The sequence below is a fragment of the Carcharhinus amblyrhynchos genome, chromosome 6, assembly GCF_965287045.1.
Source record: "Carcharhinus amblyrhynchos chromosome 6, sCarAmb.v2.hapA, whole genome shotgun sequence".
NCBI classification, from domain to species: Eukaryota; Metazoa; Chordata; class Chondrichthyes; order Carcharhiniformes; family Carcharhinidae; genus Carcharhinus; species Carcharhinus amblyrhynchos.
In genome coordinates, this window is record NC_137329.1 from 108,762,424 (window position 1) to 108,776,856 (window position 14,433).

Below are 14,433 nucleotides of genomic sequence, written 5' to 3' on the forward strand. Positions count from 1 at the left end.
GTGCGACTTTTCTTTCCAATCTTGCTCATTCTTCTTCCCATCTCGTGCACATTCTTTGACTCTCACAGTTTTATTCCATTTTGAAGGACTGAGGGAAAGACTTTTATTTGGAATGCTGAACAATGAGTAAGTTTTCAAGCCAACGTCTTCATTCAGCATGTAAGTCTCTGCACATTTGACACCGAGTGACACAGGGACAGAGGCAGCTTAGGAATGAGGTGCCAGAAAAGAAAGAAAGTGAAGTATATTTGCAGTTGGCTTTAGCTTTTGGGAAAGCTAATTACTTGGCCAAACAGGATTACTAAACGTGTTTCTTGTTCTTAGAGCACTTTTTTTCTCTCTCGCCCTGAGTTGCACGGACAACCACTTCAGAAGAATGTTTGAAAAGAGGCCAAGAAATTTGCATGATATTATATTCCTTGAAAGCGAATGAATCAATTCTTAGAACCAGTTTCATGCGTCTGATCAAATCTTGCACTCTTATTTTCCACTTTTCTTGACAGATTTCCTTCAGAATTCCGAAAGAGGTTCCTATGCATTTGGAAGTATTTTCTTTTCAAACCTCATGCATCTTGGAGGATACACTCACATGCATACATAATAAAAAGCTGGATTGTTTCATGCTTATAATGATTTGACTGAAATACAATGCCGACTGGGAACCAGTAAACCTCTTATTTTGTACTAAACAGGATTAAAGTTAGCGCTGGCATTCAAAAGCTTTCCATATATTAACGATGAAAGGAGGAGGGGAGGTAAGGTCAGGTTGAGTTTCTAGTCAGATCCCCTGGAGGTTCAGTAATTGAACTGTTTAGATTCTTAGCCACTAATAATTTGCTCTTAACATGAACTGGGTATCGGTGCCCAGGATTTGCTGACTGGGGAATTTTCCGCATTCTTCTGAATGTGTTGATCTGTTGTAGTTTCAACAGTTAATCAGAGAGCGGCAGTTCCAGTAAATAACTTACTTAGTCACATTTTCCATTGAATTAGGTTACCAGTACATGTGGTAGGAACCATCAAGTTGAAACTTCCTTGTAGAGTAGACAGTTGAGGATGTTTTTTCACCATTTCGTTTGTGTGCATTTTAGGATTAAAACAGTACATAAGCAATTTTTGTTGGATTTCGAAACTCAACACATTTTTTCCTCCTAAGAATTTGGCTTCAAATTGACTTTTTTATTTTCAAGATGTTCTAAGAACCTGAGGGAAGTCTGTATTGATGCTCATTTGCTTCACTGAGAAGATGGTGATGCATCTTCTCTTTGAACTACTCTAATCCTCCTGGTAATGCTTTCACATAATATTTTATGGGCAGTATTAGGATATTGTTCAGCAAAGATGCAGAATTGGTAATATATATATCCAACTGAGGTTGATATGTGGTTCGGTGGTGAGATGCAGAATTGGTAATATATATCCAACTGAGGTTGATATGTGGTTTGGTGGTGAGATTGAAAATTATGACGTTCCCTGATAGTAATGCTCCTATACCTCTCCAACCAAAAAAAGAAAATGCTTGAAAGTCTCAGCAGGTCTGGCAGCATCTATAAGGAAAGAAAAGAGCTGATGGTTCAAGTACAGATGACCCTTTGTCAAAGCTAAAAGGCATAGAAATCTCCCACTTTCTATACCTTTTAGCTTTGACAAAGGATCACCTGGACTCAAAGTGTCAGTTTGTTTCTCTTCTTACAGATGCTGTCAGACCTGCTGAGATTTTCCAGCATTTCCTCTTTTGGTTTCAGATTCCAGCATCCGCAGTAATTTGCTTTTATACCTCAGTGGCAGAGGTCACTGGGAAAGGGATGTTGTTGCAGTAACCATGGTGCGTAACTGAAGTGCATCTTAGAATGTATTTACAGTAACTAAAGCTCACTGATACTGCAGCGGGGTGGAGGGGTTGAGGGCGGGGAGGGGGGGAGCGGTCATGAGTACAAGCAAACTGCTGTATCTTAGATGAAACTGTTTTCTTGAGTTTACTTATGAGCGCACATATTATGGCAATTAGTTAATTTTTCTATCACACCCTAGAGCATTGCAGATGATGAGTCAGGAGGTTAGCCATGCAGCCACAAGAGTATTCGGCCTCTTTCCTGCTTTTGTACATGCAACATTAGAAAAGTTGATGCAGTTAATACAAGGTGTGTTGATGGTGGGGGAAGTCCATGGTAACAGTGCAGGGAGGAAACTGGACTTTCTCTTCTTCAAGATGGTTGTAACCTAGAATATCTGTAGCGTGACTGTTATTTTGCTCTTGTCAGCCCAAGCCTAGGTGTTATCCAGGTCATGTTGTAGGCTGAAATAAGGTGCTTCATTATCAGTGGAGTTGTGAATGGAATTGAACAGCAGGAAAATCAGCAAACAGCCCATTCCTGATCTTATGGAGGAAGACCATTGATAAAGATAAAGATGGCTAAGACAAAACATTCGCTTGTGGAATTCTTATAGTTATGTGCTAGGATATCATGACTGATCTCCAGTGACCACAACTGTTTTCTTTTCAAAAGCTAAGTTTGAACTTTTGGTCTTTGGAATGTTTTTTCCTTTAAGTCCCATTATCTTCAATTTTGCTTAGGGTCATGATGCCATAATTGGCTTAATAATATCTTGGTGTTGAATACATTCACTCTCAGCTTTCCTCTGGCAATTCATGTGTCCATGCCTGAATCAAACCTGTGATGAGGAGCTAAGCACTTTTCTAGTGGAATCCACATTGAACATTGGTAGTCAGGTTATTGGTAAGTGGATATCATTTGTTGGTTCATTGCACCATTTTACTGATGATTTGGAAGAGGTTGTTAGAGTGGGTTTGATTTCTTCTTTTTGGAACTAGAACAGCCAGCAACTTCTGCAGAAATCTTAGGCCCAATCAAATGCAGTGAATCAAGTTAGCTGGACAATGACATCTATTACAATTGTTTACTTCGAAGGAAGTTGCGTGGAATTTTCCACTCAGCATTTTTGAATGCATGAGTTTAAAAATACTTCAGTCTTGTCATTTACAAACATTTTTTGAGGGTACAACTGACAGGATGCCCAGTATTTGTCTGAGATAGCAGAGGTAGAAGGGGTTTAACGTTTTGTATATGTCTCACATAAGTTGTCCATGCCCCACTACTGTCAAGCAGGGTGCTGAGAACACAGCCTGCTACACATGGAGCTTTGTATATTCAACCAGTTTGCTATTGGTCCACAATCAACTCCTCAACTTTGAAATGCAGCCTCGGCACTGATGCTGATTTTGCCTTCAATGGACAGACAGGTTGTTGGTAATTGCTGATTCAGGGTATGTGAAGCTGTTGACCTCTAGAGTGAGGTTGCTAATGTTGATGGAAGGTGGAGTTTCTATATCCTGGCCCCGAGCATTAGTCTTCCTGAACCTGAACCTGATTGTCAGTCTTGTCTAGTTGTGACTTATAATATCAATCTGGCCTATTGCAATGTTGAGGGTAGAGTAGTAGTTACTGTAATTGAGTTTCAGAAGAGCACTCAACTGAAGGCAGCACAGTGGATAGCACTGCTGTCTCACAGATCTAGGGACCTGGGTTCAAATCAGGCCACGGGTAACTGTCTGTGTGGAGTTTACACATTCTCCCCGCATCTGGTGGGGTGTCCTCTGTTGCTCCGGTTTTCTCCTACAGTTCAAAGATGTGCAGATTAGGTGGATTGGCCATGCTAAATTGTTCCTTAGTGTCCCAGGATGTATGTTGATAGGGGGATTAGCAGGCTGAGTACATGGGGTTACAGGGATAGGTCCTAGGTGGGATGCTCTATTGAAGAGTCAGCGCAAACTCGATGGGCCGAATGGCCGACTCCTCCACCATGATATGGATTCTGTTCTGTCTTTCAAATTCCTTGTGGGCTAGGGGAACCAATGTCCAAGTGAACTTCAGTAGGGGATACTGGGCATCTCCTGGCAAGACAGAATGTCAAATATGGAAGTATATCAGAGTGTAGCAATCCCCAGCATTTTGCCCTCTTGGGTCAGTGGAAACTCCACTGGCCAGGTCATGTGGGCTGAATGGATGACAACTGCATCCCCAGTGGTATGTTTTATGACAAGCCTGCGATTGATATGAGACCAACAGGCCACCCACATCTGTGACATGAGGATGTCTGCAAGTAAGATCTCAAGTTGGTCAGGATTGGATCTATATGTGGGAGGCTCTTGCTGTTGACTAGAGTGCCTGGAGACAAGCACTCTGGAAGGGCATGGAAAAAGCAAAGAATAGAAGAAATGACAAGATGATGAAAAAGAGAACTGGAAGGAAAATACATTAGTCAACTTTGGGCCAATGCCAGCTTCAGAAAGGACCGCCACTTTCAAATTGGCCTCCACAACTACAATTGACAGTGTTTAATCCAGCAGTGACATACAACCTGGGTGCAGATCATTGTCTCCCGAGATAGATGGATGTCATCATCAACTGAGAGAATAAAGGGAACCCAGTGGATGGAGTATATTTATCAAAAGACATTCCATAAGATGTCACGCAAGAGATTGGAGCACATGGTTAGATTGGGGGCAGTATATAAGCATGGATTAAGAATTGATTAATGAATGTAAAAGCAAAGAGTATGATCAACCGAGTAATTTTCAGTACAGTGACATGTAACTGATGGAGTACCACAAGGATCGTGCTTAGGTTTCAGCTATTTACCATCTTTATTGAGGGGGCAATGTAAAATATCCAAGTTTGCTAATGAACGAAGCTGGAATGGGAAGGTAAACTGTGAGGAGGACACAAAGGCCAGGATTTTCCGCTCCCTCTCATGATGGGAATTGTTGCGGGTGGGATGAAAAAGTTAAAGAATTCCCAGCCAAAGAGATTACAAAGAGATATTGATTAAATGAGTGCACAGAAGGTGGAGGGAGTATAATATAGTGATGTGTGAAATTATCTACTTTGGTAGGAAGAAAGTTGAGGGACTCATAAATGTTGGTGTTCAGAGGGACTTGTACATGAGTCACAGGAAGTTAACATACGGGTAAAGCAAGCAATTAAGAAAAAAAAGTGCTTTGCACTCTATTGCAAAGGATTTGGAGTATAAAACTGAAGAAGATACGTGGGTTAGGTTGATTGGCCATGATAAATTGCCCCTTATTGTCAGGGGGACAATAGAAGGGGGATTGTGGGGATAGGACCTGGATGGAATTGTTGTCAGTGCAGGCTCAATGGGCCAAATGGCCGCCTTCTACACTATATGATGAGTCCTGTTGCAATTGTACAGGGCTATCATTCAACCACACCAGGAGTACAGTGCAACATTTTGGTCTCTGTATCTAAAGGATGATATACTTACTTTAAACGGGGTTCACTTGATTGATTCCGAAGAGCTCTCCTCTGAGTAGACTGGGCCTGTATTCCATGGAGTTGACAGGAATGCAAGTTGGTCTCATTGAAACTATGGAGAGCCTAACAGTGTAGAGGCTGGGAGGCTTTATCCTCTGTTTGGAGAATCTAGAAGTAGGGGCTATGGTCTCAAAGTAAGAGGTTGGTCATTCAGGACTCAGGTGAGGAGGCTTGTGAATCTTTGGGATTGTCTCCCTCAGGGGGTTGTGGATTTCCAGTTGCGATGATCACAACTGGGATGTTGAGGACCAAGTGGATCAAGGGATAAGATGGGAAAGTGGAGTTAGATGCTTAAGATTAGCCATGATCTTACAAAATGTTGGAGCTTGTTTGATGGACTCCATCTTATGTTCTTATAATGAAACTCTGTTTGTAGAGATAGGATGGAATCGCAGGGATGTGGAATCATAGCATCCCTATAGTGCAGAAGGAGTTCATTTGGTCCAATGGGTGTGCACCAGCCACAATCCCACCATGGCCCTATTCCAGTAATTCCACCCCCCCCCCCCCCCCCCCCATTTACCCTGCTAATCCCCCTGACACTAGGGTCAATTTAGCATGGCCAATCAACCTAACCCGCACATCTTTGAACTGTGGCAGGAAACTGGAGCACCCGGAGGAAACCCGCGCAGGCATGAGAAGAATGTGCAAACTCCACACAGATAGTCATCCAAGACTGGAATTGAACCCGAGTTCCTGGCGCTGAGAGGCAGCAGGGCTAACCACTGTGCCACCGTGGCTGCAGTTCACATATTTGGTTTTGTTTACTCCAAAACCGTTCCAGTACATCAAAATAGGGGCCAAATTGAAAATATTAAATGTGTCTGTGTCTTTGTGGAAATTCAGAGACAGCGTGGAAAGGATTCAAGCTTACTCAGACCCATAATTGACCAAAGTTATGAACTTCCCTTCTCAAGTTAGTTCATTTCAGTTTTGTTTAGCATGCTGCTTTGTTTTTACACTTGGCCTTTGCACAATCTGGTGACAGTTTTCATGTACAAGAGGAAATTATTACACGTTATTGTGAACATTCCAAGTACAAACTGTGGCTGACAAATCATTTCCTAAGTGCCCACGGAATTGAAAGCAGTGACATTTCAATTAACTGGACAGAAAAGACCTTGAAAGGAAGTGAACTAACATTTGAGGAGTTGAAAACATGATCATTTGATAATGGACAAGAAAAGACCCTTTAATCTACACAATCATTTCAGTGGAAGAATTTGGAAGGACTGATATGGAACTGGGGGGATATTAACAAATGTTTTGTTCAAATCAAGAATTTTAAGCAGTTTCAATTCTGCCAGTCATTACTTAGAAATGCCCTTCAGTTGATGCAGCTCTTCATTCGAAATCCATACCCAATTTTAAAATGCACAGCAATTCACCAAAGATCTTTAGGCAGCACTTTCCAAACCCACAACCACTTCCATCTAGAAGGACAAGGGCAGCAGATACGTGGGAACGTCACCACCTCCAAGTCACTCACCTCCCTGACTTGGAAATATATCGCCGTTCCTTCGCAGTCACTGGGTCAAAATCCTGGAATTTCCTCCCTAACGGCACTGTGGGTCAACCCACTGCCCATGGACTGCAGCGATTCAAAAACACAGCTCACCACCTTCTCAAGAGCAACTAGGGATGGGCAATAAATGTTGGCCAGCCAGCGACGCCCATGAATGTATAAACAAAAAACATAAAAGATCTCTAATATAAATAAAGGTCACAGTTAATTCATCAACTTCACCTGTTTGTAGTAAGAAGGCTGACTTAGATGTTTTCCTGGCAAGCTAATTACTCCAACTGGAAATTGCCAGTTACTCAATCACATTGACTGTGTTATGCTTGGATGACATATCCATGTTGTTGCCAGTTGTTTTGCCCATTCAGACAGCTGGAGCAAACCAGCCTCAGGGGAAATTCAGAATGCTTCCATGACGCTGCAAAACCAATGTGTCGCCTTCTCTGAGAATCCCGAAGAATCCTTGGCCACTTTTCAGGGCAAGAAAGTCTGCCACCGCCCACTGTCAAGATGCAAATACGTCTGAAAGATTTTGGCCGTAATTCTCCAGCTGTTTACACTGGTGGGTCCTGCTGGCAGCGTACCCCCACCCATGGGTTTCCCATTGGCGTGGGGTGACATCAATGGGAATACACATTGATAGCGACAGGACCAAAGAATCCTGCCACTAGCAAACAATGTCTACCTCCCACTGGTGGGAAACATGTGGCTGGAAGGCCAGAGAATCTAGCACTTGCTTTTCTAATCAAAAAGATTGTAATCTTGTAATTTTCTAATGAGATGTTTAAATCTGGATTGAAAGTTTCGCAGCTCTATTAATCTTCTTGAATTATAAAATATAAATAATGTTTGCTGTCAGCCTAATGATGAATTAGCGATGCAGAATACACCAGTAACAGTATATCTTTGCTCTACATAACATCACAGGAAGGGTTAGGAATTTTCAATGAATGGAAAAATTTGGTCTTGAGCACTTGTGCAAGATGGGAGAAACCAAATCAAGTTTAAAGTTTATTTACTACTGTCATGAGTAGGCTTACCTTAACATTGCAATGAAGTTACTGTGAAAACCCCCTAGTCGCCATGCCCAAACGCCTGTTCGGCACAGTGAGGGAGAATTTGGTGTGGCCAATGCATCTGACCAGCATGTCTTTTGGACTGTGGGAGGAAACCAAAGCACCTGGAGGAAACCCATGTAGAGAACGTGCGGGCTCCATACAGACGGTGATCCAATCTGGGAATTGAACCCAAGTCCCTGGCACTGTGAGGCAGCAGTGCTAACCACTGTGCCTGCTCCTTCTACAATCTACCCAGTAATCTCTTCCATTCAAACCAATAGAATAGAAAATCGAGTGGGTTGTAAACTGGACCATTGATTTATCCCCCATTCATGCTATGCTCAAGACCAGATTCACCTCCTTATGTCTTCTAGTGCTCTTTGATATATCTCTTCGCTTGTTTATTTTTGAAGCAGCGATATATCTGCACTTTGTTTCTGCATCTTGACTTCCTCATTTCTGATTACCAATGGCCTTGAAATAGTGTGAAGTGAAATTTTACTCTTTGAAATCACTGTAGGAAGAAAGAAAACACAAAAGTACCAGAATTTGTCAATCAATGCGTAGAACTATTTAGGTATTTATATACGGTCATTTCAATACTGAGAAACTATCAGCAGGATAGTTGCTTACAACAGCAGTAAATCAAAGAAACCTATCCTCTGTTTATATCTTCTCTTAAAGCTGGCTTTCAAAGCCTAAAGTAAAAACAGACAATTGCTGGAAAAACTCAATGGGGCGAATTTTACCATCCTGTGAGGGGCGGACCATGGAAAACTCTGTTGAACTCAGGAGGGATTTTCTGGTTTCTGGACGAGCGAGGCCAGAAAATCCCACCCAACAGAGTCTGGCAGATTTGTGGCGAAAGAAACAGCCCGAATATTTTAGTGGCGGAGATGGCTGAAGTCTACAGTGTTTTGCATGGTTCACCTGTCCTGCTGCTGCGGGGGAGGGGGGGGGGGATGTCAACTTTAGCAAGACTGGAAAATCCTGCCAGTGGGAAGGGCTGGAAAATCCTGCCGAACGATTCAAGTTGGAATGTCTCTTCAGGACACCGTAATCTCTCGAAGTCTTTGGAATGGGACTGCTTTCTTGAAGAATCTCTTCCAATTAAAATCAATTTTCTGCATGTCCAAGAAATGAAAAAAGTATTTTAATGATGGTGTCTGAACATGAGGAGGAGGTTAGAGCTTCCCACTCTTTGTCCTTTGTGGAGGCAGTCAAATCTAAGATGAATGATTTCTGCAGATGCATTTCCACTCAAGCACGATTTCTAGCTGTTACTATTTATAAAGTTATACATAATTAACTACACTTATGTCATCAACCAAGGCACAGGTACAAATTACAAGCAGTGTAAAGTACATAAAATTAAGTCATTGGCTGTATTTGTTGAATGTGAATGAAAACTAACTTTTAAAAAAAAATTCAATTTTATCCTTTTTCTACCTTATTTTCTTCACTGCTTTTCTATTTTACTGGAAGTGAATAATGTATGGAATTTGCATGTTCTCCCACGTCTGTACAGGTTTCCTCCAAATGGTCTATTTTCCCCCACAGTCCAAAGATGTGTGGGTTAGGCTGATTGGCCATGGTAAACTGTCCCTTATTCTCAGGGGGATTAGCAGGATAAATACATGGGGTTCCAGAGATAGGGCCTGGGTGGGATTGTTGTCGAGACAGGCTCAATGGGCTGAATGGTCTCTTTCTACACTGTAGAGAATTCTAGAAATGAAACATTAATTTGCACACTACCAGCGTTTTCTGTTTTTATTTCAAATTTTTATTATTTGTAGCGCTGTTTTTGTTTGTTCTATATTATATTCTGCTTATAATGTGGAGATGCCGTGGTTGAACTGGGGCGAGCACAGTGAGATGTCTCACAACACCAGGTTAAAGTCCAACTGGTTTATTTAGAATATCGAGCTTTCGGAGCACTGCTCCTTCCTTCAATTCCTCCACTCACCTAATGAAGGAGCAGCGCTCCAAAAGCTCGTGATTCCAAATAAACCTGTTGGACGTTAACCTGATGTTGTGAAACTTCTTAATATTTTGTTTAGTGTTTTGTTTTTATTAGACTCTGACTTTTCTAAACTTCTCAGTACTGTATGGTTTTTAACCCATTTCACAGTAGCCCAGATTTGATTTTGTTGGAGCATAATGTAAATAGAATAAGACATTTCTATGCAAACATACATTTCCTCCGACATGTGTATGTTCAGAGTTTAGTGCACTGAGCACTTTTTCAGCTTTAACATACAATTTAAAGTTTGCACAAAGATTTTCTTTCCTCAGACTGATAAAAATGATACAACTATTAAAGAGAGGTGATGGCCTGGTGGTATTATCAATGGGCCATTAATCCAGAAAGTCAGCTAATGTTCTGGGGACCCGGGCTCGAATCCTGCCATGGCATATGGTGGAATTTGAATTCAATTTAAAAAACAACCCTGGAATTAAGAAATCTGCTGATGACCGTGAAATCATTGTTGATTGTCTGAAACATCCATCTCATTCACTAATGTCCTTCAGGGAAGGAAATCTGCTGCCTCTATCTGGTCTGGCCTACATATGACGTCAGAGCCACAGCCATGTGGTTGACTCTCAACTGCGGCAGGTACGGTAGCACAGTGGTTAGCACTGCTGCTCCACAGCTCCATGGTCCTGGGTTCGATTCCCGGCTCACTGTCTGTGTGGAGTTTGCACATTCTCCTCGTGTCTATGTGGGTTTCCTCCGGTTTCCTCCCACAGTCCAAAAATGTGCGGGTTAGATTGATTGGCCATGCTAAGAAATTGCCCCTTAGTGTCCAGGGTAGCGGAGGTTAGAGGGATTAGCGGGTATAATAAGTAGGGATATGGGGGTAGGGCCTGGGTGGGATTGTGGTCGGTGCAGACTCGATGGGCCGAAGGGCCTCTTTCTGCACTGTAGGGCTCTATGATTCTATGTTCTATGCCCTTGGGCAACTAGGCATGGAGCAATAAATACTGGCCTGTCAGCATTGCCCATGTCCCACGAATGAATAAGAAGTAATATTTACTTGAGAGTTGAGTCGTTGATTTATTTACTTTCTCTCCTAATTTTTTTTTTCTTTTCCTTTTTAGAGGCAGGTTACTTCCCTTTTGATAAGGGTGGGACTGCTGGCTGTCTGGGGTGCCACTTTACTGGGACTTCGCTTATACTGGATGGGTAACACTCCACCGAGCTTCTCCAACTCCGATAACCCAGCAGCCGACTCGGACAGCCTGCTGACACGAACCTTGACCTTTTATTACTTGCCGGCAGCAAATCTCTGGCTGCTGCTGTGCCCCGACACGATGAGCTTTGATTGGTCGATGGACGCCGTGCCGTTGATAAGGACACTCAGTGACTGGAGGAACCTTCACACGTTGGCCTTCTTTGTCGGGTTGCTGCTCCTCATCTATATCGGCCTGAAGGGCTCTCCCAAGGACAGGGTTTGCAATGGGAAAACAGTGATGAATGGCAAACAGAACACAAACGGGCACAACTGCCACTCAGCAACAGAGCACGGGAACAATGAACAGGGATTTTATTTTGTACCGAGAACTGATCACTTTGTAAAGAATGATTTAATTCAGGGACTACCACTTCCAAAAGCTCAGACCATTGTCATTTTCTCCTTATCATTGCTAATAGTGCCATTCCTGCCTGCTACTAACCTTTTCTTTTATGTTGGCTTTGTAATAGCAGAGAGAATCCTGTACATTCCGAGCATGGGATTCTGCTTACTAGTAACATTGGGCATCAGGACCCTTTCTCTCAGAATGAAGAAGCGAGTCTCTAAGAACTTGGTTTTATATTCAGCCGCTGCTTTAGTCATTTTGTATGGGTCGAAAACCGTATTAAGGAACAGAGACTGGCATGATGAGGAAATGTTGTATAGATCAGGGATTAAAGTGAATCCGGCTAAAGGTAAAAAGATTTTAATCTCAAAAAAAAAAGTGGAACTTAATGTTGAGCTAACGTGTCATTTTAAACGGATGCTAGCACCGACTTGAACAACTGCTTTCTCTTCCTGGCAGCGTGGGGTAACCTCGGGAATGTTCTGAAAAGCCAAGGCAAGGTTTTGGAAGCTGAAAAGGCCTATAGAAATGCCTTGTACTATCGCAGCAACATGGCTGATATGCTTTATAATTTGTAAGTATGCATGACTCAACTGCTGGCCTTATTCCTAACCAGGTCAATTATAAAACTTGCAATGAATGGCACTATTGATCTATTTGTGTGACGCAGATATTGTTTACTAGTACAATGAATCGTTGTCGCAGTGTTTTAATTAATCCGGTTCCCTGTCCCTCTCAGACGGCAGCGTCTCTGCAATGCCTTCTTAAATAAGAAGGCATTAAAGAAAATAAGATTCATCCACTTTCCTAGCTTTGCCAGTCTCAAATATCATTTGAATTTTTGCACACAGTGCTTTAACTATTTAAGTTAGATTTAGAGCAATCTGTGTGAGTAAGTATGACATTGCCTTATTAAGAAATCTGATAAAATAAGAATGGCATAAGTATTCAGGATTTTCTTTAATTTTTTTGCGAGTAGTTGCTATTTTGCACCCAGTGACTGAATGCTCCTTATCAGGTAAGGATATATCCAGCTGCAGACGTGACCAAATGCCTGTAGTTGCAATTCGAGGCAATTTGTATTGTGGATTTCTGTTCATCAGGACCAGGCAGGGACAATGAGAACTCAATAGTTGTCAGCAGACATAATCATATTTCACATTCAACGAGATTGAACGATGCTGTTATTGTACAACGAGGTAGTCAGCATCACAGAGACGTCATGCCTCCTTTGCAAATAAATTTCACTCAGGTGGCACTTAATACATTGTGCAATGTTGTTGGGGAAGTGGTGGATAGTGGCATTGTCACTGGATTAGTCATTCAGAGGCCCAGAGTGCAGCTCCGGCCACCTGGGTTTGAATCAGGGCATTTGGTGACATTCCAAATTCCATAAGATCCAGAATTAAGGCCGGATTTTACCGTTCCGCCCACCACGGGAGTCATAGCGGGTGAGGCGCAGACCATGGAAATGTCCGTTGACCGGACAGTCCCACCCTTGAAGTCTAATGAAGACCGTGAAACCATTGTCGATTGTCGGAAAACTGATTCATTAATGTCCCTTTGGGAAGGAAATCTGCCGTCCTTACCCGGTTTGGCCTACATGTGACTCCAGATCCACAGCAATGTGGTTGACTCTTAAGTGCCCTCTGGAATGGCCTAGCAAGCCACTCTGTTCATGGACAGTTAGAACATAGAACATTACAGTGTAGTACAGGCCCTTCGGCCCTCGATGTTGCGCCGACCAGTGGAACCAATCCAATGACCCTCTAACCTAAACTATTCCAATATTATCCATATGCTTATCAAATGACCATTTGAACGCCCTTAAAGTTGGCGAGTCCACTACTGCTGCAGGCAGGGCATTCCATGCCCTTACTACCCTTTGAGTAAAGAACCTACCTCTGACATCCGTCCTATAATTACCACCCCTTAATTTAAAGCTATGTCCCCTTGTGTTAGCCATCACCATCTGAGGAAAAAGGCTCTCACTGTCCACCCTTTCTAATCCTCTGATCATCTTGTATGCCTCAATTAAGTTAAGCTAGGGATGGGCAATAAATGCTTGTATGGCATATGACACTCACATCCCATGATTGAGTAGAAATAAAAACTTAATGTGGATTCTCTGGCTTCTCACAGCACCTTTCTTGTGGCTGGTGGCAGGATCTTCTGGTTCCACTGCAGTCAATGGGAGTTTAAAAAGCGAGGCATTGCTGGGACTGATCATGAAAGCTCAGAGGTAATGGGTGAAAGGCACTTGGTAAAAGTGAGGACATAGGAAATTGAGTTTTATAAATTGCCATATGAATGGGATTTCCTACTGACTTCACCCCATGCTGACTGGAAACCTGTGACACGGGGCGTGCTGCTAGTAGGACCAGAAGATCTTGCCAACATGAACAGTATAAAGTTCTGGCCATAGTGCTTTTAGCTTTCTAGCTTTATGCCAAATCTATCTTCTCACCTATTAGATTCATTCCCACATGGTGCAGATATGGAGAATAAGACTGAGAATTTCATTGAATTCTGTTGGAGAAGAAATATACTTTTACAAGTCAACATTCATTTTCCATTAAGCTAATTCCATCTGTCTTCAATTTTTGTATGGAGATGTGAGCAGCCACAAGAAAATAATTCTATTCTAACTGCTGTAAAAAAGACATATAAGCTGCCATATCTTTGTTGCTTGTTCAAAAACATGCCATGACGTCTTGTAAAATAACTTAACTGAAAAGGATCATCATTGGGATCCAATGTCAGAAGAAGTGAGGTTCTCTCCCAAGTCTGAGCCTCAGGATTATGTGACACTCCAACTTGTTTACTTTGATTTTTGTGCATTTCTTCAGTTGTAGGCAAAGATGATTCTCAGATAAGCTAGCAGAGCTTAAGTGTCCCAAGCCTTGAAGTGCGAACT

At 42.3% G+C, this 14,433-nt stretch overlaps 1 protein-coding gene across 2 annotated transcripts in view; it reads left to right on the forward strand.

Annotated features, from left to right (window-relative positions):
* Positions 1-14,433, forward strand: part of LOC145344208 (protein O-mannosyl-transferase TMTC2-like) — a 190,134-nt gene that overhangs the window by 101,034 nt on the left and 74,667 nt on the right. For both annotated transcript variants that reach the window (XM_080191174.1, XM_080191175.1), the window contains 2 exons: positions 11,037-11,865; positions 11,976-12,090. In XM_080191174.1, coding sequence (XP_080047300.1) covers positions 11,037-11,865; positions 11,976-12,090 — 944 coding nt within the window. The remainder of the gene's footprint in view (positions 1-11,036; positions 11,866-11,975; positions 12,091-14,433) is intronic.